Genomic DNA, 26,715 nt, shown 5'->3' on the forward strand with positions numbered 1-26,715 from the left:
CCAAGAAAGCTATGGAAAGCTATGGAAACAAAAAAAGGAAAATATATTTTATTTTCCATATGTACAACCAAGCAGCCCAAACCTCTCCCCATGATGCTGAATCTCCCAGTAGGTATTGCCACCTTCCCTGCCCAATGGAAAACCACGGCGGAGAGTTCACAGTAGATAAAAAAAACTTAACATGTACAAGACGAAACAAATAAACAAACAGCTGCCATTAGCCATCTCTCAATCAAGTCACTGCAGTGGACCATGTTTGAGAACTGAGGAGAGAGCCAGGGAGGTAAGCTGGAGGGTGAAAAATTACAGCCAGGAAATGACTGGTTGAACCTCCAATAAAAGACACATTGTGTTGATCCTGAACCCTTAGAACTCTTAAGTTTGGGAGTTCTGTTTCTGGGCTATACCACTTCAGACTGCTGGAAGGGCTACACAGCTCCCTGTAGGGAGAAAAATAACACAATTCCCTGGCATGTCAGGGAGAAAGGTTCTGAAACAATGCTCCCCGCCCCCGCTCCTGGCAAGCTGGCTTTCTGTGTGCAAGAGATTCACCTCCACAGGTACTGAAAGATTTAAACACACACAAGCATCCTGCAGGCCGATATGGTACAGTCCAGAAACAGGCTTGCCATGTCATCGGTCCTTAGGATGGGGACCATTGTTGTGGCCCTGGAGATGAACCCTCTAGCTCAGGCATAGGCAAACTCAGCCCTCCAGGTGTTTTAAGACTACAACTCCCATCATCCCTAGCAAACAGGACCAGTGGTCGGGATGATGGGAATTGTAGTCCAAAACATCTGGAGGGCCGAGTTTGCCTATGCCTGCTCTAGCTCCTGAATACCTGTTCCAAAGTGACTGGCACCAGGAAGGTAGCTTTGTTCCCGCAAGTGGGAAGTGCTAGCTTGTCCCTTGGGTTGTTCTAAGCTTTTATCTGTTTATAACACTCATTGTTCGGGGTGCCCTATGACACCAAGCAGAAACCTAAAGACTGTAAGGGCCCCCTGTATGGCTCCTCTTGAAATCCCAAGTCCCCTTTCTGGATGTAGGCTTGAACAAATCTTTAGGAGTGAGCTACAACCCCAAATATTTGCAAGCGGGGGCTATTTGGATCTCCAGGCTGGCAGCCGTCCATCCACAATGGCGTGCACCCCCTCTTTTCCCAACCCTTTCTCCAAATAACTCCAAGCTGGAATTCTCCAGCAGTCACCACCCTCAAGATCATGGTCAGAACAAACTGTTCAACCAGCTAATGCAAATGTGGCTCAGCAAAATCTAGGGTCCCACCAGAAAGTGGTCGCTTCCCCCAGTGGAATTTGCATGGCGTTCCCGCTCATAAAATCATCACCATGGGGTCACGCGAGTAAGGAGAGGCATCCCACACGGGAGCCAGCCCCAAGGCCTCCGGCTTGCTGTGGAAGCGCTGGTGCCGGCGGAGCGTCGAACGGTCCCTGTAGCTTTTCCCACACTCGCCGCACTGGAAAGAGCGCTGGCCTGTGTGCACAATCTGGTGGCGCAGCAGCTTGGATCGGTGGCTGAAGCTCTTGGGGCAGTCAGGGCAGGCGTGGGGCTGCCCCAAGGCGTGCTTGAGCTGGTGCAGGGCCAGCAGGCTGGGCAGCGGGTGGTGGTGCTGCGTGGCATGGATCCGCTGGTGGCAGGAAAGGCTGGAGTTGCGGGTGAACGTCTGCCCGCAGTCAGTGCCCTGGGGGACCTCGCTGCCTTCCAGCGAGGTTCGGTTGGCGGGCTGCAGACAGGGATAGCTCTCCCGGCTGTCAGAGCAGAGGGGCTCTCCGTCGCTGACAAGCAGACAATCGGCATCTTCCTCCTCCTCAATCCATCTGTGGTCCTCAGCATCCCCTACACGCAGCTCTACTATTTCCTCGCCCTCGCGGTTTCCAGCACACAGCTCCAAGCTCCGCTGGTGCCCAGGGACCCCAGGCCGGTGCTCCATAATTTTGCCGCTGTGGAGCTCTGCGTCCCACCCGTGCTCAGAATCCCCAACACGGAGCTCTAGGATCTCCTTGTCCTGCTGGAGCTCCAAGCGTGGGTTGCCCTCACTATTTCCAGCAGGGAGCGCGTCACCTGCCTGCTCGCCACCCTGCCCGTCTGCGATCCACTCGTATTCCCATTCCTCCTCGCAGAGGTCCGAGCCTGGTCCGAGCTCGGCGTCTCCTGTGCGGAGTTCCCCGCCGCCGGTCCCTCCTTGCTGCTGCCACTGCAGCTGGTGCACCTGGTGGTGTTGTATGAGGTTGGAGCGTCGGCTGAAGCCTCTCCCGCACTCGGAGCAGCTGTGGGGGTGCTCGCCCGTGTGCACGCGGCGGTGCTGCTGCAGGTTGGAGCTGAGGCAGAAGCCGCGCCCGCACACGTCGCAGCGGTATGGCCGCTCGCCCGAGTGGGTCTTCTGGTGGCGGGCCAGCTTGTTGCGGTCACAGAAGCGCTTCCCGCACTCGGGGCACTTGCAGGAGGGGTCCCCGGGGTGGAGGCAGCGGTGCCGGGCCAGCTTTGAGCGCTGGGCAAAGCTCTTGGGGCAGCTCGAGCACCGGTACGGCTTGTCCCTAGCGTGCGAGAGCTGGTGCCGAGCCAAAGCAGATTGCCAAGGGAACGTCTTGCCGCAGTCGGGGCACGTGAATCGTGGCTCCGTCCGATGCCAGCGGGGCCTGCTGCTGTCCGTGGTAGGAGGGCTGCTTTTGACAGCCCTGTCCGCGCTTCTGAGACCACTTCTGAGACCGCTTCTGGTTCTCGGCACAACCGGAGGGCTGTCCGCTGCTTTCTCTTCCTTCCAGGTCAACAGCTCCTCACGGTCAGACTCGCTCGAGAGCTCAGCATCTTCTGGAAAAGGGAAGAAGGAGAAGGATTGGGAAGGATTATGCAGTCATAGGAAAAAGGAAGTAAACCCTCTTTGAATTCTGTGGTTTTACTTATCAGGACATTATACCAAATCACCTGTTCCGTAGCAGGTCTTAAAATTAGGTCAATACAACAACACAAGACACATGACACTGTGTCATGATTTACTTAACAAAAATAAAGCCATACTGGAGGTGCCATGTGTGAAAAACTAATTGGGTTTTATAAGCAGGAATAATGTTATACAAATAAGTATACCAAGTTTTCTCATGTCACTTGTGTATCACAAAAATAGCATAATAAATGCAGGAAAATATCTACAACATAGGTTTCATTATTAGTGGTGAATGCATAAATTCTTGGTTTATGAATTGGTTTAAACAATCAGGAAGAAGAAAAAGAGGGGAAGAGGGGGAGGGGGAGTGGCAAGTGGGGTGGGGTGGGGTGGGGTGGGGTGGGGTCGTTATGCTTCTATTCTTCTACTTAGTGTATGTGTGGGTTTTTGTGCCGGCGTTACTATTCACTTGTATTTCCTTGGTGGTGAGAGAGGTTGCATGTGGCTGAGGGTGTGGCTGGTTGTCTTTGGCTGGCTGTAGTGAGATTTGTTTTTGTGTGTGAGTGGGGTGTGACTGTATATTTTTTAATCAGGTTATCCAGATTGATTCGTATGCTGTCTGGGGATTCTTATTGTTTTCTTGTCGGGCTGTGTATGTGATAAAGGGGAACCAAACCAGGGTGAAGGCGTCTTCTTCTATTTGTCCCCGTGTCCCCCATGACTTTGTAAGGTAGATGTTTGTCTGGGTTTAGCCCTACCTGGAAGTTGAGGCCTTGGGGGAAGAGAAGGAAAATGCTCCTTACTCCCCAGCAGATTTCAACACTACCAATGATCCTAAAGAGTAATTGAATTTAAATGTCCCTGCCCCAGGGCATAAGTCAGCACACTGGCCATGTGGGTTCCTGGCCAGCTCTCAAACCAAGAAAAAGAAGAAGAAGAAGAAGAAGAAGAAGAAGAAGAAGAAGAAGAAGAAGAAGAAGAATTTGGATTTGATATCCTGCTTTATCACTACCCGAAGGAGTCTCAAAGCGGCTAACATTCTCCTTTCCCTTCCTCCCCCACAACCAACACTCTGTGAGGTGAGTGGGTCTGAGAGACTTCAGAGAAGTGTGACTGGCCCAAGGTCACCCAGCAGCTGCATGTGGAGGAGAGGGGAATCAAACCCGGTTCCCCAGATTACGAGTCCACCGCTCTTAACCACTACACCACAATGGCCAAAGTCTGCACTGCAGTGTTGTGATGTGCACCCCTTATGGGACCCATTATGAAGGCAAGTCGTATGTCTTCCTGACAAATGGGTTCTCAAGCAGTTGTATCTTCCTCAGAATCCATGTTTAGGACTTGAGAGGAGTTGCTTCATAGAATCTTACGAGTTGAGAGGGGCCTCAAATGTCATCTAGCCCAACCTCCTGCAGATGCAGGAGAGCCACCACTACAACCTCCCTGATAGGCTGGCCATCTGGCCTCTGCTACAACCTCCCTGATAACCAGTCTAGCCTCTAATGAAGGAGAGTCCATCACCTTCTGAATACAACTGTGTTTTGTTGAAAGAAACCAGAGTCATAACACATGACTTAAGCTTAGCTTGTTTCTAACAAACCATGGTTAAGATTAACCATGGTTTACTGAGTTTGGACAACACTATAAGCTGTGTCCAAATAAACAGAAGCGAAAGCTTTCAAATCTGAATGCAGAATAAAAACCAGTAACATCAAGGGCAGTTGTTTTCTCACCAGCGTCTCTTGGTGGGACTCCTTTTTTTGACTCCTGGAGATCTTGGAAACATGGAGCCGGGTTCTTGCTACTTTCCATCTTGGAGATCAGATCTGGTTTGCGAGTTGGAAATCCTGCAAAGTGGAGAAGAGAAACAAAATAAAAAATATTTTTAAAAAGAACAGATTTTTTTAATAATAATAATGAAAAGAAACAGGCAGGGGCCAAGGGCAACCTTGCTTCAAATACAAGTGTATTTACACTTTAGATTCTGCTGAGTCACTCTAACACGCTTGCTGAGTCACTCTCACCACCAGTTGCTGGTGCAGGACAAACACACACAACTTAACCCTTCCTTGCCCTTTCCCCTCTACATCCGTAAACCTTTATTCATTAACAAAATATTCCAGTCCATGATAACGAAACACAGTGCGGAATCGTTAACTTGTGATAACCTTGGGACGCCTAAATGTCACTGCAGGGTCCTTCAAATCGAGCCAATCACATTTAATATCATTAAAAGTTGTTAAAATTTTGTATTTGCATTTTCCTTTTTGATTGTATCCTGAACGTTTGGATCGTGTTCCAGAGCAGGAAGCCATGAAGTAAAGTATGTTAATCTATGCAGAGAGCAGCTAAGGATGAGAGATTTATAACTCTGTTTCTACTCAACAGATGACCCATCTGTAAATGGCTCTGAGATGGTGGTTTAGAATGCAGTTAATAAATCAACTGTAATCCAAAGGAGAGCACCACTACATTTAGCAGTCAAGTCGAGCTAGCAGCCCCTCCGAAGGCTACAACTTTGTCATTTTTGATAGGACAAAGGCTTGGCAACACCTCCCCACCATGAATGTAAACAATGGAGCAGCCAAGCTGATTCAGAGATCCTTCACCAACGACTCTACAGACATTCAATTCTCACCCAGTGACCGGACATTCTCATAATTCTCTAGCATGACCTCCCGGTAGATCTGCCTCTGAGTTTCATCCAGGAATCTCCATTCTTCCTCAAAAAAATACACACCCACCTCTTCAAAGGTCACCAGTGCCTGAAACAATGCAAAATATTTTTTTTTTAAAGCATATGCACGCAGCAGGAAAAAATACTACTATAAATATATACTTTTAACCAGAGAAGCAGTATAAATACGAAGAAATTTCCCCCCAAAATTATTCAACTTATGTTTGCGAAACTGCATTCCAATAGGAAATAAACCAACTCCTTTTTTCCATAAAGGCATTATCACTTTGTCTCTCCCCTGCACTAACCCTAAATATATTTGTGAGTTTAATCACTTGTGAGTTTAATCACTTGATTTTTCCCGTTTTTGGTACTCATGGCTCCCCTGAAATGACTTGGGATCTGACCTCCTCCAGGCATTCCTTTCCCCACGACTAATATCGTGTGAAGGGAGAAGAAGAGGTGAATCTGAATACACAACCCTAGGCTGCATTTATTGGCCATTTATATTTGTCGTGCATGAAGAGTGGATCACAGCTTTGAAAATGCCTGTTGTAAACCCCCCTCCCCCCCCAAAAAAAGCCCACCCCATGCCTCATGGCTAACCCACATGCGATCCCTAGATGGGGTATCTCACCTTTTCCCCATGTCTCTGAAGCAGAGAAAGGCCTGTCAGGAAGTTTTCCACCAGGTCCACAGCCTGCGCACACGTCTCTGGGTGCTGCTGCCACACCCAGCTCTGAATTTCCTGAGGCAAAATGGCCAGGAATTGCTCCAGGACCAGCAGCTCCAGAATCTGCTCCTTGCTGCGGCTCTCCGGCTTCAGCCAAAGGCGGCAAAGTTCCCACAGCTGCCCGTAAGCTTTCCGCGGGTCCTCAGCTTCCTGGTAGCGAAACCACCGGAAACCCTGGCGGGCAGTCTCCATGGCGATGCCACCTTCTCCCAAGATGGCCCCCTGACGTTTTGGGCTGTTGCAAGCCTCTTGTGTTTCTTCTCCTCCTCCTCCTTTAGGGTCGTCTGGTTTCTCTGGAGAAGCACGACTGGCCTTGCCACCCTCCTTAGATGCCACCTCAGATTCCATTAACTCTTCCTCTTTGGAGTTGGCTGCCTTCTGGATAGAGGCCTCGCAGCTCTCAGCACTGTCCCTCTGTGTCGGTTCAGTCTGGGTGGCCTTTTCTACTGTGTGTTCAAGAGACTCAACGAAATCCTCAACGCTCCCTCCATCTATGATCTTAGGCTGGGTCTCCTCTTCCTCTTGAGAACCTTTTTCAGAAGACACCACACAGGCCTCAATGTCATCATCATCTGACACAAACTCAGGTTCTTGCGACTCCTGCTTTTCAGGGTCAACCTCCTCTTCTTCGATAGTAATCACGCAATCTGGGCCAACCATCACTTCCGTTTTGGTCCCTCTCTCTTCTTTGGGGTCAGAGGCGTTTTCAAAAGAGACCACACAAGTCTCAATTTTATCCTCCAGCATCACCTCAGGTCCATCTGCCTTAGATGCCTCCTCTTCTGGAGTGGGGAGAATCACCTGTTGCCGGACTTCCCAACACTGAGGCTTCACCATAGCTTCATGCAGATCCATCCGGTCCTTGCGGGAGCGAGAGCGCTTGAGAATCTCCTTGATGGTCCCAATGGGAGGCGAGGTCTCCTCCATTTCGACACTGATTTGGACCCCTGGTTCTAATGGGGAAGGGAAGCGGAGAACCCAAGTAGCTGATGAGTCACCTTGCTTGGTGGTCATAGTTCAGCCGGCTTCAGAAGGATGGGTGGTGGCGGTTATCCCACGTTCTGGAGCCTCAATTTATATTTGGTGTATGAACAGCCATCTCCTGACAGTGGCGAGTTTGAAGGAAGCCAGGCAGCTGAGAGGTGGAAAAAGTAAATGCTATATGGTTAAAAAACATAGGTATGGGGGGGTACTTAAACATTTCACCCTTAGACAGAAGACAAGAGGACTCAAACAGAAAAGTAACCTGCCACTACAGAAATAGAGACTAGAAACACACAATATCATTGCATTTGTTGGCACTTCTGGTCGAAAACTAAATTGGTTTCCCAGTCTGACCCACTGCAAAATAATGATAATGATGTATTTTTCCGTGTATCAGACTATATTTCCCCCTGATTTTTTTTAAGTTTAAAACTGGGGGTTGTCTTATACATGGAATGTTGCAATTATTTAATTTTGGGCTCAAAAAATGTCTTATACATGGGGGCGTCTTATACACAGAAAAATATGGTAATTTTTTATTTATACCCCGCCCATCTGGCTGGGTTTCCCCAGCCACTCTGGGCAGCTCCCAAAAGAATATTAAAAGCACAGTAAACCATCAAACATTTAAAACTTCCCTAAACAGGGCTGCCTTCAGATGTCTTCTGAAAGTCAGATAGTTGTTTATTTCCTTGACATCTGATGGGAGGGCGTTCCACAGGGCGGGCGCCACTATCAAGAAAGTCCTCGGGATGAATGTAGTTTTTATTCATAGAATCATGGAATCGTATAGTTGGAAGGTACCCCAAGGCTCTAGTCCAACCCCCTGCAATGTAGGAATCACAGCATAAAAATAAAAGCTTCCAGTTCATAATGATGTGTAAAGGGCTTTCCGTGGTCACTCCAGCTCCAAAATGGCAGGAAATCACAGGAATTTACACAGGTGCACTATTTACGCGGCAACTGATATGGGATGGAATCCTGTCCCGTGGTTAGTTCCAGCATCAACGCAACCAGTTTGGGACTTAAGCTTGGAGGGTCCTAGAATATTTGCCCAATCAAACGAAACAGGGAAAGCACAGGGGCACACACCAAATGCAAGGGGCAGATTAGGAAGAGGAGATCTGTATCACTGAGCAGCCTGCTCATCTGCAGAAGCAAAGAACCTGGAACCTGGGCTATGTCACCAACTGTCAAAGGTTAGGAAACTGTTTGCAGAAGAACAGAAGAGTATTATGAGACCTGCTAATAGCTCCAATTCCATTTGCTGTTAAAAGAGGAGCAGGGGCTTACTGCTCATCGTCTGATTTGGAACACAAGAAACTGTTGGTATTTAACTCCCAGTAAATTAGCAAAAAAAATTTTTAGCAAAAATGTATAAAACAGGGTCGAATGTATGTTGGAAATGTAAGGAAAAAGAAGGCACCTTTTATCATATGTGGTGGAAATGTAAGGTAGTAAAAGAATTTTGGGAAATGATATATAATGAGTTGGGAAAAAATGTTTAAAATAACTTTTTCTAAAAAACCTGGAGCCTTTCTTTTAGGAATCTTAGGTGCCGAAATCCCAAGGGAGCAGAAAAGACTATTTATGTATGCAACCACAGATGTGTGGATGTTATTGGCCCAGAAATGGAAAGAAGATAAAGTCCCTAGCAGAGAAGAATGGCAGATCAAGTTGATGGATTATGCCAAAATGGCTAAAATGACCCAAAGAGTCAGAAATCAGGAAGACCAAAATTTTAATAAGGGGTGGGGGAAAATTATAATTTATCTTAAAAACCATTGTAAACAGTTAAAACCGTTAAGTAGGATTGGAATAACACTTGTAGTTTAATGGTGATTTTTGGACATAATGGAGACGTAAAAGATTTGGATTATCATAAAAGATGCAGGAGGAAATTATTAACAGCAAGATTCACAAAGGGGAGGAGGAAAGTCCAGGAGATTCTTTGGAATCTTGTTTGTATATTGTATATTGGATATGTGATTGTAAAAGTTTGGTCTGAAAACTAAATACTGTAAACAAATTTACACACACACCAAAGAAACGCAGGAAACTGCTTTCTACTCAGGCAGACCATCAAGCTCAATATTGTCTACACGGACTGGCAGCTCCAGGATTTCAGCCGGGATCCTCTCCCAGTGTCATCGCAATCGGCAAGTGAGTAAAACTCCCCCTTATTGGGAGGCTGTTGCAGCGGCTCAGGAGTCAGAAAGGAAAGTGAAAGGTGAATTGGCCGGGCTCCAAAATGGGGAGGGTCTCGGGATTGCCTCCCAACCCCAGTCGGAGGAAGGAGGACCCGAGGCTGGAAGGAATGGAGGGGGCGTGCAAGAGGTCTCAGTAGGATTCCTAAGCTTTCTCTCTTGAAGGAGGGATGGATAGGTTAAAGCCGAGGGAGGGAGACGCCAGGACGCCTGGGTTCCCTCCGCCCTCCCCAGCTGTGGGAGGTAAGCAAGGGGGCGGGGCTGCTGTTTGGGTTAAAAGGCAGCGGCGCCTGTGCCTCCCCTCCGTCTCCACGAGGCTGGGAACCAGCTCTAAGCGAGGGGGGGCGTTGCAGGGAGGGAGGCGAGGATCCGGACTCCTGGGTTCTCCTCCCACGCTGTGCCCGGAGCGGGGCAAGGGGGGCGTTGCAGGGAGGGAGAAAGGGAGGCGAGGATCCGGACTCCTGGGTTCTCCTCCCACGCCGTGCCCGGAGTGGGGCAAGGGGGGCGTTGCAGGGAGGGAGAGAGGGAGGCGAGGATCCGGACTCCTGGGTTCTCCTCCCACGCTGTGCCTGGAGTGGGGCAAGGGGGGCGTTGCAGGGAGGGAGAGAGGGAGGCGAGGATCCGGACTCCTGGGTTCTCCTCCCACGCCGTGCCCGGTGTGGGGCAAGGGGGGCGTTGCAGGGAGGGAGAAAGGGAGGCGAGGATCCGGACTCCTGGGTTCTCCTCCCACGCCGTGCCCGGAGTGGGGCAAGGGGGGCGTTGCAGGGAGGGGGAGAGGGGGGCGAGGATCCGGACTCCTGGGTTCTCCTCCCACGCTGTGCCCGGAGTGGGGCAAGGGGGGCGTTGCAGGGAGGGGGAGAGGGAGGCGAGGATCCGGACTCCTGGGTTCTCCTCCCACGCTGTGCCCGGGGTGGGGGAAGCATGTACAAAAAGCAAATTGCCCCCCCCCCCCGCACCTTGCGTCTCCCTAGTCGGAAATCCCTATGCACGGAGAGGGAGAGCAGAGCCCTAGTGTCGCCCCCCCCCCTACCCAGCCAGGCAGCCCCCCATTCACTCCTGCTGCTGCGCGTTTCCTCCGTCTTTTTTACCTGTTCCAAATGATGATCACGGCGTCTCCGCAGCTGAGAACTCGAGACTCTTCCGTGGGAAGTATTGGGGGGGGGGCGCGTCTCTCGCCGGCAAGAGCAAGCCCGCCCTTCTCTCTCCCCCGCCGAGCACCGATCGGACCCCCACCCCTCAGGAAATGAGCGAACAGCCCGCGCTGCCGCGAGCCCCTCCCGACGAGGCGCTGCCTGCCCTCCCCTTCCGTCTTTCTGCACATGGAGACGGACGCGATATTGGGGCGGGGGGCGGTCAGTGGGAAGAGGGTGGGTAGGGTTAACTATTCCTTGCCCGGCCTGATCTAATAAGGGGCTGGTTTGCCTGCAAAGATCCACCCACCCCCATTGCATTGCATTGCATTGCAACCCTGAGCGCTGCAAAGGGTGCAAATGTGGACCTGAGGCCAGGAGTGTTTACTCGGAAGGAGGGCCTACTGCGTTCGAGAGGGCTTTCTCCCAAGTTAAGGGGGCAGACCACTTTGTAGCCAGAGAGAGAGAGATTACTTGCCAACGATCAGCTGCAACAATCGATTGAACTGAGGTGGAGGAGGGGATCAGTTAAAAAGTTGATCTTCAGGAATGGAACAATTTAATTGGGGGGTGGGTTGATTGAGAAAGAAAGCGACTCGCAAAACAACGTGGCTGATGCCATCTTGCAAGAGACACACTCTCCTCTCTCAGCAAGGAAGGCCTTTTACAAGATGATGCTTTGCTGCCACGTGGGGAAACAAATGAAATGAAAACAAAGTATGCTCTTTCTCTCTTCAGTACAACGGCTTATTTGTATGGCAGTGTATGCAGTTTTAATGAATTAAAGGCTGCAATCCTAACATCTACTGGGGAGTAAGCCCCACAATTTCACTGGAACAACTTTTTAAATTAATATTGTATAACTAACAAAAAGAAACAACAGCAGCTCCCATTAGTAGTGCAATAGCCATTAGTACAGCCCATCTCGGTTTAAATATATAAGTAGACACAGTCCATCTGGATGTTCTGTTAAGATATACAAAGTTGGCATTTATAAGAAATGCATTCAAATGTATCAAGGGCAGTGAGGTCCTCAGACTACTGTACAATAGATGGTGGGTATTTTATCCTTCCAGGTGATTAAAAGAGCTCACAAAATCCACTTTTGTTGTCCTGCTGTTAATTCCCAAGCCACAGGGGTATAATTCTAATGGGATTAGCATCTCTGTACACACGGTTAAAATTGCAGCCTTACTTATTCTCACATGGCACAACTGAGTCAGACCATATTGGTCCATCTAATTGTAGAGTTGGCAGGGACCCCCAAGGGCCATCTAGTCCAACCCCCTGCAATGCAGGAAGTTCAATGTTGTGTACGTATTGGGGGGTGGGGACAGGACTCCAGTCCTAGGGGCCAAAGTAGCCCTCCAGGCCTCTCTGTTCAGCCCTTGGAAGTCTTCCTGGGTCATACCCCTCACCATTCACGTTCCACATTCTACCGGAGTGCTTTTGACTTGCTAGATTGCGTCCTTGAAGTCCAGTAACGCCTCTTGTTTGTCTGGATGGTGTATGGGGAGGAAAGTGTGTGGCTCTGTAGAAACCGCTGGCTGTTGTGTGGCTGGAATGCAGCCTAGGGTACAAAGGGAAGAGTCACATCTGTTGCTCCGCCTACTTTGGCCCTGCCCACCACCAGCACCACACACACACACACACACACACACACACACACACACACACACACAGCTTGCACAAGGGAAAATGCTGAAAAGAGCTTCCCCAGTCTTGGTCTATATCGACTGGCAGCAGCACTTTGGGTAGCGTTTTCTCCAGCACCACCTCGAGATGTTGACAAGCAAACCTGGAGTCCTCTGCTTGCAAAAGCATGTGCTGCCCCCTCCTCACAGCGGTTCCGCGCCATACATTAAAGCACATGGGTTCCCCCAAAGAATCCTGGGAGTTCTAGCTTCCTCAACACAAAACTACAATTCCCAGCACTCGTGACAAACTACAGTTCCTTCCAGGTGCTGGAAATCTTATGTGCTCAGATGTCTGGTGGGTGCTGAACTTCTTCCTACCATTAAAGCTGTGTCTTCTCTCTCTCCTCTCCCCAAAGCCGAGGTTAGCTCTGTGCAAAGAAAAGTCATTTATGAAACAGCCCTGATTAAATGCACCCAAGGCATGTACAAAGCGATCAGGATGCTTAGTGAACTGTGACCGTCTGTATCATTATTAACTTTCAGGAGGAATTTGAAAACATCCCTGTTTACCCAGGCATTTGATGACTAAATAATTCAATTCCAGATCCTTGGATGGGAGAATGCTTTCAACTGGTGAGGAAGGGCAGGACATCAATATATGCTATTAATAGTAATGATTCCGAGTTATATCAAAGTATACCTTCTCTCACACATGAACAGACACACACGGGCTCAGGATGAGGAATCTCCTTTATAGACCAAGAGAATTACAATGTAAAATTGCTTATAAAACAATAGGTAAGAAAACAAAAGAAACATTAACACGTTATTGCTGAAATAAACAATAGCACACTCCCGCTGCTACTAAGGGCTTCGCTGAATGAGTGCCTTAAGGGCCTATGTTGAACATTTAAAAGCTCCCACATGGAAATCATTTCCACGCTTGACATTGTGCAAATACCACGCGAGACATGATGGCCCCACAGTATGACCCTAATGTCTTTTTCAAGGCAAACCCACAACTGGAGCAACTTACTGGGGCTGGCTGCATGTGAGAAAGTACATGCACATGGGTCTGTTACATGCAGCAGACTACATGCAGGATTTGTGCAATTGTCATGTTTGAAGCACACTGAATTAACCCAAAAAAGGTATTTCCCATTGAGCCTTGGCCAACCACAAGAGGAAGAGTACCACAACAGAGTACTGTATGCATTTGCATATGTTCCTGTAGTCCCTTTTTTATCTTTCAAAAAAACCAACAACTTTATTTTACTGTTCTGAGGGGTGTAGGGATTATCACCTTGCCTAATCTGAAGAAGTGTGCATGCACACGAAAGCTCATACCAAGAACTAACTTAGTTGGTCTTTAAGGTGCTACTGGAAGGAATGTTTTTATTTTGTTTTCACCTTGCCTAATGGTAGGCATAAGGGTTTGAGTCCTGTTCTTTTCGGCTCCTGCTCGGAGTCGATTTGGGCTGACCTTGAATTCAAAGTTCCTGATTACTGAGATCACTTGAAAGCTGCGTCTTGCAAATCTGAGGTGCAGATTTGGACTTGAAAAGCTAAACTGGGAGCAAGCAGGTTGTTGGTTTGCAGAAAAGAGCCATGCTCAGAGGGCTAAAGCATGACAACAGCACAAACAGCCAATAATTTGGGGAGATTGCCCACAGCTCAGGTGGGTAGGGGGTGATGCCAGCAGCCATGATTGGTTGGCACCCTGCCCCAGGTGGGAAAAGCCAGCTAGCAGAGGGGGTGGATCTGAAGCATCCATTTGTGTGCTTTATGTACAGAGTTATATCCATGAGCAATGCTGCCCCACAAAACCCGGAGAGGCATTTAGTTTCATTGTTCAAACAACCAGCACCCCTCAGTCCTCTTGTTACATGAAGAAGTCACAAGAAGGGCATTTTATCAAAGAGCAAAGCTAGCAAGGGGTGGTACTGAAGGACTGAACACATCCAATTTGTGGGAGCCTGTCGAAACCAGAATCTTCTGACGTTAAAACATCCCTCCTGATTATGACCTGCAGTGGCACAGTTATCCAGGAACTATTATATGATGGTATTAAGGAGATACGGTGCTCTTAAAGGACCATGTCTCCATCTTAACAGAGTGGTTGGGAAACGGGGTGGGAGAGGGGAGAGGAGGAAGAACAGAAAGGAGTAGCAAAGCCCAGGCAACCAAAGAGAAAGCTAACAACTTTTGGGGTAAGGTATGGAAATGTGAAAGCTCCTGTACAGACACAGCTTGCTGTTGAGCAGCAAACTATAACGAAAAGAAAGTGTATATACACCACCAAACCCCAAATGCCGATTGATTCTCTACTATTCCACTAGTTTGGAACCTTTTTTGCCTCCTGATTCCTTCCAATTTTGCATCCGGATTGGGGGGGGGGGGAGAAGCAGGAGTCCTAGGCTTCCACCTTTCAACCCACAACACTCAATGCCCTTCTAGCAAAGGCTGGGCTCTATTTAGTCCAAGAAGCATGGGCTCAGACACACCCAGCTCCCTCTTCTCACCTCAGGAGGTGAGCCTGCCTTCTTCTAGAGGCAGGAATAGAAGCCAAGCTCCTCCATCTCCCTTGCCATGAGTTATTGAGAGTCAGAAGTGATGAGGTCTCTGCCCCCAGACTGTTTCAGTTCTAAGGTTCTAAGCTCTACAAACATTCAGGAACAACAATGCAGGGAGTTTTTTCTAAGCATATAGAGTTCCTTTTCCTTTCCCCAAACGCAGCCCCTGCATATCTGGGATTAGGCAAAGGAGCTTTCAAGGCAGAGTGCATAACATCTACATACCGTAACTTTGGCCTCCAGGACTTATTGCAGCAATTAATGGCCTATCCTTCCCTTAATCTGAGCTCCACAGTATCCTGTGTACTTAGAAAACTGTGTGAGAGATGATGTAATTTGCAATTCTGAAGAAGAGCTCAGAAACACCTCCACAATCCTCTCCTTCGAAAAAAACGAAACAATACAATTATACGGAAGTAAGCAAAGATGCTTATTTGGCTGTATTTGCCGGATGTTTCTTCCCACTTGTAAAATTTGGATTTTGGGTGGGTTTGGTGGTCCATGCAGCTTGGCTTTTAAACCCACAGATGCCCTCACACTCTCTAACCTGGGGTAGAAAAAAACAACCACCTGGGAATTTGTGGCTTTCCTGGTTTATTTATTTTTCCTAAACCAAGCCTTTGTTCCTTTTTCTTTGGGCTCGTGTGCTTATGCCTCCCTTCCTCTCTCACATTGCCAGAGATCTCTATATGATGCATTAGGTCCACCGGGCCTTTCAGGACCTTTCAGGGCCTTTCACCAGCACATTTCCTTTTAATACTGCAAATCATGCATGCACACTGGGGGTGGGGGGGTGGGAGGGGCTGTTGAATGTAAACAAACATGGCTTCTGAGGGTATCCAAGGATGGCCGCCATGTTTATTCACCAACAACAGTCTTCTGTTTGCCCAGCGGCTGCACCAAGGGGCAGCAAGCGTAGTGAAATGATGACAGTGCCCAGGTGGGCATGGTGGCATAAAGGTGGGCTGGCCACCATATTTTAGCATAATATGTTAATATATATCTCCCAGCAAGTCCCCTCCCCCTCCCCTGTCAAAAGAGATGGGGAGAGCAAAAGCAGGCCTGAGGTTAAGCATCTGAGGGCTGGCTGGACTCCGTATCTTGTGCCTCACTGCGCATGCGCTTCAATGGCGGTGCCTCGGGCGGCTGTTCTGCCTCAGGCGCTGGTACTTCGAAGGCCTCTTTCGCGGGCTTCGCAGGGCCTGCTGTGTCCTGTGCGGGGAAGAGAAGGGAAAGGATCATGTCCATGCTATAGCAAGGGGAGAACACCCACTTCTGCCCCTAGCCCTGCCACCACTCCAATGTGGCCCCCAGAAGACTGCCCAGGAACAAATGTGGCCCTCAATCTGAAAAAACAGTTCCCAGTTCCTGGCATACAGCACACATGAATGTAAATGTTAGAGGCGCAAGATTAGCTTTTGAAAGTTCTGCTTAAATATCCTACAGCCTTTTAAATGTGTCTGTGGGAAGCGGGGGGCAGGGGCGGTAATTGTTTTGTTGTTTTTGGTTTTATTATTTACTTGTGTTTTACCTTGTATTTTATTCTGTGAACTGCCCTGAGATCTTTCGATGAAGGGTGGTGTTATAAGAATTTTAAGATCTCAAATATAGGATAAATATTCATAAATATAGAATAACTATCCATGCACACCTATCTAAATATATGAACCATGTGTCTGAAATAATATGGGAGAGCCAAACTGACTCTCCCAATGACCTCAAATATTCCTCTGCAGTAAGGGAAGCCATTGTCTTTTTGCTTGCAAATCCTGTCTTAAGGGTATATTTATGTATGAATAGGGTGAGCCTGTGACCTGGATTCAGGAACTAAAGCATTAACCATCACAAAAGAATGGCCAGGCTGCCCAGGTAATGCAATCAGTGACCATTATCAGGTATCCTGGCAGACAGGATTTCTGCTGTAGACCGCCTCCTTCTGTGATGTATGATGTCTTGGACTACAGGGCGGGCAATTTCAAAAGTCTATATAAGGGCTTGCACACCATTGTTCAGGGTTCTCCCCGCTCCTGCATGTAATGAGTGGGGAACCTGCTGCAAAGGTTCCTTGAATAAAGATCAGGCTTTGCTTCTCAATATGCTCTGGTTGGCCTCTGTTTTCTCCTACTGATGGGGAATCCACTTAAGGACTCTATAGGGGCTCTGGAATACCCCATAAGGGAAAGGGAGCAGTTTTTCTTATAACAGCAGTATATAAATTTAATAAATAAAATAAAATAAATAGGGCGTTACCAAGTAACAACCCCTCTCCAAGAAACATTCTGCCTTGACCCCCCTCCCCCAGCCTCACCCCAAAAGGCCACCACACTAAAACAGGTCTATTGTACGGCTTCAGCCACAATGGAGAAACTTTGTGGAGCTGGTTGGCTGGTCCCACTCAGCCCTAGATGGAACATGCTGCAACACTGTCCATTGGCACTTTTCAGGGAGATGCAAGAAGCTGACTGAGTCAGGTCACTGGGTCTATCAAGCCCAATATGGTCTACTTGGAAATGTCGCCATTGAACCTGGGAGCTTTGGCATGCAAAGCAGGGCCTCTCCTACCACTGAGCTCCGTCCCTTCCAAGGATCAGCACCCTCACCTGGGTCTCTGACGTCTTGGAATCCGGCTCTTCTTTGGTAAGCATGGGAGGTTCATCTGTCCCCTCCAGAAGCAACACTCCGGACTCTGCCACCCAGGAGAGAAATGGAGAGATTAAACAAGTACGGAGTGTAAAACAAAAGGATTTAAAACCTCACCGTCCTAGAATAGAATAGAATAGAATAGAATAGAATAGAATAGAATAGAATAGAATAGAATAGAATTTATTATTTATACCCCACCCATCTGGCTGGGTTTCCCCAGCCACTATGGGTGGCTTCCAACAAAGTATTAAAATACAGTGGTCTAAAAAAGAAAAGAAAAGAAAATACAGTGGTCTGTTAAACATTAAAAGCTTCCCTAAACAGGGCTGACTTCAGATGTCTTCTAAAAGTCAGGTAGTTGTTCTTCTCTTTGACATCTGGTGGGAGTGCGTTCCACAGGGCGGGTGCCACTACCGAGAAGGCCCTCCGCCTGGTTCCCTGTAACTTGGCTTCTCGTAGTGAGGGAACCACCAGAAGGCCCTCAGTGCTGGACCTGTGTCCGGGCAGAACGATGAGGGTTGAGATGCTTCTTCAGGTATACTGGGCCAAGGCCATTTAGGGCTTTAAAGGTCAGCACCAACAATTTGAATTGTGCTCAGAAACATACTGGGAGCCAATGTAGTTCTTTCAAGACCGGTGTTATGTGGTCTCAGTGGCCACCCCCAGTCACCAGTCTAGTTGCCGCATTCTGGATTAGTTGTAGTTTCCGGGTCACCTTCAAAGGTAGCCCCACGTAGAGTGCATTGGAGTAGTCCAAGCGGGAGATAACTAGAGCATGCACCACTCTGGCGAGACATTCTATGGGTAGGTAGGGTCTCAGCCTGCGTACCAGGTGGAGCTGGTAAACAGCTGCCCTGGACACAGAATTAACCTGTGCCTCCATGGACAGCTGTGAGTCCAAAATGACTCCCAGGCTACACACCTGGTCCTTTAGGGTGACAGTTACATCTGTTGAATGGTCACTTTAAAATGTGAAGGTTCATTATTGCTTCACAAGTTGTGTATGTCTTTAAGGGCCAGGGCAAATAACGAGACCCAGTCTTACAGCTGTGAAGCATAGCAGGTGCTGCTGAGTTGTGTTAATCAAGCTGTGTCAGCAATTGGGTATAGTATATAAGGAGCAGCACCTAGCTCTCTCATTACCCTGGAGGATGGGTTGGTGGCTGTGTCGTGGCTGTTGTTGCTATCTTTAGTGTAAAAGGAGCTTTTGTTTTTGTTATTAATTAAAACCTTTGTTAAACTTATTTTTTAGTTCCTTGTATGCATGGTCTCCCCAGCAAGCTCTCTGCAGCGCTACTAAACTGCAAACAGCCAACAACATCACCTACCTCCTTCCTGCCCCAGCAAAGGAGGCTGAGAGTCCTCTGCCTTGAGCTCCCCTAGTGGGGTGGGAGTTACAGTCTGGCTGCGGTCCAGGGTGGAGCTGGGGCTGGTGTCTCCGCCTTTCAGCAAGGAGGTCTCCGAAATGGAACTCTGATTGCTGTTCTCGTCTGCGGAAAGCGAAAAGCGGAGCGTTAGGATTTGTCTGTGGCTGCTGTTGTTGGGCAGCTTGGTGGTTGGGGGGAGGATCCAAACGCCTCTTTGATTTCCCCATCCACCCTTCTTGCATGAATCCACAGGGTGCCTGGTGCCATTTTTAGGCAGGGCTTTCTCCCCCAGCTGGAACTTACTGGAACTCAGTTCTGGCACCTCTCAGGTGGGCACCATTGCCATTATATTATTACAGTGGGGAGAAGAATATGCAAATTAAAAGCATATGCAGATGACCTTGTAATTTTTGATTTGAGTTTCCACTGAAATGAGGCTGCATTTTAATGTTTTTATGTTGTATTTTAATCTTGTTTTTTAAGCTGTATTTCAATCAATTGCTTTTATATTTGGTGTTAGCCGCCCTGAGCCCGGTCTTGGCTGGGGAGGGTGGGGTATAAATAAAATTTATTATTATTAATTATTATTATTATTATTATTATTATTATTATAGAATGAGGGAGGCGTTCATGGTGAGTTCTGGCACCTCTTTTCCTAGAAAAATAACACTGATTCTAGGCGTAATGTCAGCATTTCCATGTGCTTAAATAACAGAGCTGCTCCTCCCTCCAATCACATAGGGCCACTCCAGACTGGTTGGTGGTTTTTAGGGGTGTCTTCTGCAACATGTCACTAGTAACAGGGGAGAGGAGAGTGAGGGGAGAGACTTCGTCAGGCAAGACCTCCTTCCACCTGCCTTGCCCCCCTGGCCCTGGGACTGCTCATAAGGAAGCTGTGCCTGGAGGAAGAACTGTGCGGGGAGAGATTCCATCAGGCAAGGCCTCCGTCCCCTTGCCCTACTCCACCCTCTAGTCTCTGCTTCTCAATTTGTATTGTATTGTTTTATGTACTGTGGCTTGCCGTTGTTTTATTGATTATAGTTTAGAAATTACTTATTGTAACTGTTGAGAGGATTTCTGTTTAACTTTTATATGTTGATATTATTACTTTATACTATTCTTATGATTGTTGAATGTTACTTTTTTGATGTAGGCTACTTATTTTAAAGTTTTGTTTTATTACCACATTTTTGTATTGCGTTAGATTGTTATAAGATGTACATTTCTTGTTTCTTCAGCTTGTCAACTGCCTGGAGTATTGTAAGATTAAAATGATGGGGGGGGGGGATGATGAACCACTGTCTACCCATCATTCCACTTTGTAATTGGTTCTGGTTTGCTTCCCCAATGTTCTCACACTATTGCTTTCTGGAGAGGCACTCCTGCACTTCAGCCCAACAAAAGCGGGACAAAACCTGGAACATTTGTGGCAGAAAAAGGGAAATGATTTCAGCAGGAAGTTACAGGACCTATGCTGATTGCAAAGCAGTATGACTGCCCCAAAACTTTTGCAGGTGCAAAGAATATCAAGAGAGGAATTGTGAATAGCCAACCCAATACCATCATCAGCTCAATTCAGAGAGGTTTGGCTGGTGCCTTCATTATACAGTGGTATCTTGGGTTACGAACTTAATTCGTTCTGGAGGTCCGTTCTTAACCTGAAACCGTTCTTAACCTGAGATACCACTTTAGCTAATGGGGCCTCCCACTGCCGCCATGCAATTTCTGTTCTCATCCTGAGGTAAAGTTCTTAACCCGAGGTACTACTTCCAGGTTAGCGGAGTCTGTAACCTGAAGTGTTTGTATCCCCAAGGTGTTTGTAACATGAGGTACCACTGTATATCTTTATGCACCAGGGGGAAACTTTCTTCTTCAGCCTTTGCCTGGTTAACCATCTCTGTCCTTTTAAATGTGGGGGGAGGAGTTATTGGTTTGTTCTTGTTATGTGCTTTGTGATTTTATTCTGCATTTTTATGCTGTGAATCGCTCTGAGATTTTCTGATGAAGGGAGGTATACAAATTTAATGAATAAAAGTAATACTTTAAAAAAAAATGAACACATGATAAAAAGCATGACAGGAAGGAAGTTCTTTCACATCAGTAATTTGTCACACACGAGATGTAAGGAGAGGCCCACGAAGCAATAAAGGGAAGCATCTTCCTGAATTAAGGAGCAGATAAGAAATATTTTCCTTTAGCTTTGCAGAGCCCTATTCCGATGCCACCGCTCGGGCTGGCAGAGTGGTGCCTCTGGAAAGAGGCCACAGAAGAAGGGGAGGCGAGCCACAGGTGTTGGGGGTAGGATCCTAGACTCCACCTCTGCCACAAGCCCCTCTTTGCTTCTAAAACTGGGTATGTCCCCCTCTTTCAAAATGCTTCATTCTAAACAGTAGCCAAGAGCAGGGGTCGCCAACCTTTATGGACCAGGGGGGCACATTTTTAATTTTTGAGAGAGCACCAGTCACAAAACGGCTGACATAGACAACACTGAAGTAAACATTGCCCTGCATATCCTTAATTTCCAGAAGCATCAAACAGAATCTCTTCCCAAAGTTAAATTTCAGATCACCTTTGGGGAAAACCTTTGGAGAACCAGTGTGGTAGAAGTGGCCTGAGCAGCTATGTGGCCTTGGAAGTATCCTGTCTCCCCGGCCTGACAAGTGTTTGTCCTTCCCCTCTCCTGCCCCCCCCCCCCACCTTCCACAATGTACCATTGAGGTCCAGCATGAGCAGGGCTGGGTTCCTCCGAGGGCTGGGCATGCGGGCTCTTCGCTCTTTGGTCCGCTGCTGCTCGCTGTTGCCTGCCAGCCGCCTTTTCTCCTGTCGAGGAAGGAAAGGGAGCCAAGAAATAAGGGAAGCCTTGAAGAGGATAGGAAAGGGAGCTTGAGAGAAATTGATGTTTTAGCACGGCAGGGCCTCTTCTCTGGAACTCCCTACCTATTAATATTAGTCAGGCACTGTGGGGTCTCAGGAAAAGCCAGAGGACTGTCGTTGTCCTGTTTTTTTGGTTAGCCTAACTGATGCCATTTTGCTTCTGTAAAAAAAAACCCTGCCTGCTTTAGAACAGGCATAGGCCCTCCAGATGTTTTGGGACTACAATTCCCATCATCCCTGGCCACTGGTCCTGTTAGTTAGGGATCATGGGCGTTGTAGTCCCAAAACATCCGGAGGGCCGAGTTTGCCTGCTTTAGAATTTAGGAGGGTGAGCCACAAATATGTGAAGACCAGATAAGGTTGCTAGGCGATTTTCAGGAAAACCTCCCTCTGCCAGGCAACTCTCCCCTTCAAGGTCTCCAGGCAGGGTGTCCTGTTTCAGATCAGCACAAGGAACCTCAAAAGGGGGCGGGGGGGGGAGTCTATCACACTGGTGAGTGTGGTTTGCCCACTCTGTTTTACTCAGCTGAATAAAGGAGTGTTTATGGGAATCTCCTCTGTCTATGGCATTTATTGGCTTTTCAGTGACCAAGGCAGCTTGGGCCCAATTAGCAGACCCCAACAGCGCCTTCGTTGTACTGTTTTCAACACCAGCTAAGCACTTCTTTGCTTAGGAAAGCCTGCCCACTAGAAATGTAATTTCATTCCCAAAAATGGAAAGAAGAAGAAGTCCCAGCAAAGGAAGAGTGATACAAAAACTTATGGAATATGCAGAAATGGCAAAATCAGAAGAATAAGAAATCAAAATAACAAACTTTTTAATAAAAGAATGGAAACTTACAGATAAATTGTAAACAGATAGGAATGTTGGCAGGGTTATTGTAATAATCTGCAGTTTCATAAGAACATATATTAAAAGAAGATGAACAAATGAGCAAATGTAGTTACCGTAATTAGGATATGCAGAAGATAGTAAAAATAAATTTAAGGAGCTGCAGAAAGAGGGGGGGAGGAAGTCAAGTTTGGAAATGTCAAAATGATTGTAAAATCAGTGAAATGTATAAACTTGAAAATTTCATTATGTACTGTTGATTTTTATCTATCTTTAGACCCCTTTTATTATGTTTACTGTTTTTATTACAGTTTTTAATGAAAATTTTATACTTTCCTATGTAAACGTCTTTTTTAAAAATTAAGTGTTATATAAACTGAGCTAAATAAATATAGAGATGGAACTCTTCCCCTTACCTCATCTCGGGGGTCCACAATAGGTACCCACTTGTAGATCCGAAGAGATGTGTCCCCAACCGTCACCCACCGCTTTTCCCTAGGAAGCAGAGAAGAGCAAATGGTGGGAGTGTTATTAATCAATTAATTAGTATTGTTAATTATGCAAGTTGCAGCTTCCCATGGGAACCCCACAACCTATTTCACCTCAAGGAAACTTCCAGCAGTCATTTACAGAGAACCAATTGACAGGAAGGGGGTCCTAAATATTATATTACACATGCATTTATATAAGGAAACATTTAATATCCTGCCATTCCACTAAAGAACCTTTGGTGGCTCATAATGGCAAATATATAAAAACAACAATTTTTTGAAAACAAACAAACCTAAAAACAGCCATAAAAGAAAAAAATCAGTCTAATGGAAACTGGACCACCACCAGCAACTAAAGTGGGCCAAATGTTTTCATAAAGAAAGACATTTTAGTTGCTCATCAAAAGACAAGCAGCAAGGTGGATGCAGCCTTCCTTGGGAAGAATATTATACAGCCCTCAGTGCCACCACCGAGAAGGCCCCATCACGCATTCCTGAGCTGGCATGATGTATCAGCTAATGGACAGAGCTGTGAATCAGGAAGCCTTCAGTTCCAATTCCACCGCTGCGATTACCTCGCTATGTAGCCTTAGGCCAAGGTTAGCCAAGGCGGTGTGTACCAGGTTTGTGGACTACAACTCCCATCAGCCCCAGCCAGTATGGCCAATAGTCACAGATGAAGGGAACTGTAGGCCAGCAACATCTGCAGGGCATCAGGTTGGCTTACTCTGCCTCATCCCACCTAACGTTGGGGCTGTGAGGAAGAAATAATGGGAAGGAAGCAGTGCTTTTCAAAAACGCTCCCTGGAAAGGAAGCAAATGTGGTAATTTCTTGGCTGGCAAATCTAGGATCACCCCACGCCACCAATATCAATGGACAGAATAATAATAATAATAATAATAATAATAATAATAATAATAATAATAATATATTTGTACCCTGCCCATCTGGCTGGGTTTCCCCAGCCACTCTGGGCGGCTTCCAACAAAGATTAAAAATACCTTTAAAATACAGTGGTACCTCAGGTTACATACGCTTCAGGTTACATACGCTTCAGGTTACAGACTCCGCTAACCCAGAAATAGTGCTTCAGGTTAAGAACTTTGCTTCAGGATGAGAACAGAAATTGTGCTCCGGCAGCGCGGCAGCAGCAGGAGGCCCCATTAGCTAAAGTGCTGCTTCAGGTTAAGAACAGTTTCAGGTTAAGTATGGACCTCCAGAACGAATTAAGTACTTAACCCGAGGTACCACTGTACATAAAAACTTCCCTAAACAGGGCTGCCTTCAGATGTCTTCTAAAAGTCAGATAGTTGTTTATTTCCTTGACATCTGATGGTAGGACTTTCCACAGGGTGGGCGCCACTACCGAGAAGGCGCTCTGCCTGGTTCCCTGTAACTTGGCTTCTCACAGTGAGGGAACTTCCTAAAAAAATGCAACTTGACAATCCCCATTCCAAAATGCATTTGGCAAACATTTGCAAAAGTGCATGAAACAGATCGTGTGCTTCCCAGTGTGAAACTCTGGGCTGGAATAAACAGGAGCACAGGTAGCTCCAGGTCAGATCATTGGTGTGACTAGTCCAATATGGCCTACACAGACTGGCAGCAGCTCACACAGGTTTCAGACAAGGGACATTCCCAGCTAGGGACACCAAGGTTTGAAACTGGGGCCTTCTGCTCTGGCACTGAGCTGCAGCCCCTCCCTGCAGCCCAAAACACAGCTGCCAAGCCTTCCGAACCAGACAGGTGTTGTGCCACATGCACCCCAAAGCCCAAATTGACCCCTTGCCACCTGCACCACGGCAACCAGCTCACAACCCTTCTAAAAACGGATTTAGCCAGAGATGCCAGGTCCCTCCAAAAGTTCCTCCGGCCCCTACGCCCATTGGCCTCACCATCTGCGGACATGCTCGATGGCTGCCATCACTTTCTTGATGTCATCTTTTGCCCGGCTGCGTGTCTCAGCTCGAACCGCCCGTCCAGACATCCCCGGGGAGCAACTTTGGAGAGTTGAGCAGAGTGTGGAGGCAGATGCAGAGGAGAAACAGAGAGCGTTACGACTGGGATTGCTTTGTTTTGCTTATGTTCTTCTGCTCTCTTTATCCCATTTCTTTCTTTCTTTCTTTTTTCCTTCTTTTCTTTCCCTGTTCCTCTGCCCCTCTCTGCCTCCTTTTGCTGACTATCCGAGCACAGAACTAGAAATATTCCCTGTGCATCACTCTGCCATACGGATATCCAGCCATAGCCTGCCTCTCCATCAGTCAGTCTTCCTCCTCTGTCAGTTTGCGTCAATATTTTGCTGTTTCTCTCCTCTTTCGGTTTCTTGGTTTTTGGTTTTTGGTTTTAATCTGAGCCCTCATCTATTCACAATTCTCCCTTTCGGCTTAGTCCGCCGTTAATCTCTACTTCCTCCTCTTTGTCTTCTTTTTCCTGTCCTCCGTTTGTCAGGGGTGGGGGGAAAGAAAAAAGAAAACGGAAAAAAGGCGGCTCACCATCGGAAGAAAATAATATAAGTTCTTTGGGTTGTTTTTCTTTTTTCATAGAGATTTGCAGCACAGGGAGCGCCCTCTGGTGACTAGGAGAGCTGGAGAAGACGAAGAAATTGACAGTCTGAAACAGAGGATTGCATCCTTTTTGATAAATGCAGAGAGGCAGATGATGGAGCAGCCTGCAGGTGGAAAGACAGATTAAGGATAGGCAAAAACAGAGCAAGCGATTAATTGTGTACACTTCTCCTTTGAGCTCAGAAGGGATGCTCGGTTGATCCTTTATATCAGAGCTGCAAGTTTTAAACATCAGGTGGGACCGCAGGAAGGTAACACCTTTTACTAGGACCAGCTAAAATGCAACAAGACAAGCTTTCAAGGGCTGTGTACAGACTCCAATTTATTCTACATCCATTTAGCACTGCCTTGGGAAGCAGCATACGCACGACTTAGCCGCAATCTGTATCTATCCTGTCCTTTCTTATGAAATGCTGCATTTTGGCACGTTTTCCCCAAACCAGATTTGATCCGAATTGAGAAAAAGAACAACCTAGCTGCATATTAAGCTGGCAATGTTTCTCCAGAATTATTCTTCTTCAAGCTGGATGTGAAGCAAAATGAACAGGGGATACGGAAAGAGAGAAAAGATGGAGTGCAGAAAGAAAAGGTTTCAGACAGGCTGAAATTCAGTCCTGTGTGTTACTCAGAAGTACATCTTGTTAAACTAAATGAGGTTGAGTGTGTGTAGCGCTGCACATTTACTTTGGAGTAAATCCTACTGAATTTAATGAGACTTACTTCTGAGTAGGCACGCTTAGGATTGCACTGCTAGCTTCCGCTCCTGGGCACATTTTTTCAGTGGTATGCCCCAACTGAATTCATTGTCACTTATTTCTGAATAAATGTGCATACAAATCACACAGGCAGGTAGATTGCTAAATGCAGAACAGATATTGCATCTTCAAGAGGAGCTGCACCTGTTGCATGCCTGCCTGGCACATGCCTATTAGAACTACAGAGCCTGTGCCGGAAATTGTGTGGCGACCCAAAACCCAAAACCTATGACAGAAGGGTGGGCTGGCAGCAGTCATTCAGCTGTGAGAGGAATCTAACACTCTGCACATGCTCAAGAGATCTTCCTCCTCAGTGGGGTGGGGCAGGGAGGGAAGAAAGCGGCAAGC

At 47.3% G+C, this 26,715-nt stretch overlaps 2 protein-coding genes across 4 annotated transcripts; both read right to left on the reverse strand.

The window, feature by feature from the left end:
• Positions 1-32: 32 nt before the first annotated feature.
• On the reverse strand, positions 33-10,824 carry LOC309326454 (uncharacterized protein). 2 transcript variants are annotated; one of them, XM_081835201.1, is made up of 5 exons: positions 10,589-10,824; positions 6,214-7,444; positions 5,538-5,664; positions 4,633-4,746; positions 33-2,826 (listed from the first exon to the last, which is right to left on the reverse strand). In XM_081835201.1, the coding sequence occupies exons 2-5, from the start codon at positions 7,321-7,323 to the stop codon at positions 1,331-1,333; spliced, it is 2,847 nt and encodes a 948-aa protein (XP_081691327.1). In that variant the 5' UTR covers positions 7,324-7,444; positions 10,589-10,824; the 3' UTR covers positions 33-1,330. The 2 variants fall into 2 exon arrangements, with proteins under 2 accessions (XP_081691327.1, XP_081691328.1); XM_081835202.1 differs by lacking the exon at positions 10,589-10,824 and adding an exon at positions 8,386-8,440.
• Positions 10,825-15,474: 4,650 nt separating this feature from the next.
• Positions 15,475-25,716, reverse strand: BCL7C (BAF chromatin remodeling complex subunit BCL7C). Of its 2 annotated transcripts, XM_081835295.1 has the most exons (7): positions 25,417-25,716; positions 24,944-25,048; positions 22,973-23,051; positions 21,562-21,670; positions 18,812-18,973; positions 17,441-17,526; positions 15,475-16,052 (listed from the first exon to the last, which is right to left on the reverse strand). In XM_081835295.1, exons 1-7 carry the CDS (start codon positions 25,587-25,589, stop codon positions 15,909-15,911), a joined length of 858 nt encoding a protein of 285 aa, XP_081691421.1. In that variant the 5' UTR covers positions 25,590-25,716; the 3' UTR covers positions 15,475-15,908. The 2 variants fall into 2 exon arrangements, with proteins under 2 accessions (XP_081691421.1, XP_081691422.1); XM_081835296.1 differs by having other exon boundaries at positions 24,944-25,704.
• Between the last annotated feature and the right edge of the window lie 999 nt (positions 25,717-26,715).

This window comes from Podarcis erhardii, assembly GCF_964252035.2.
Source record: "Podarcis erhardii genome assembly, chromosome: 13".
Lineage (NCBI taxonomy): Eukaryota > Metazoa > Chordata > Lepidosauria > Squamata > Lacertidae > Podarcis > Podarcis erhardii.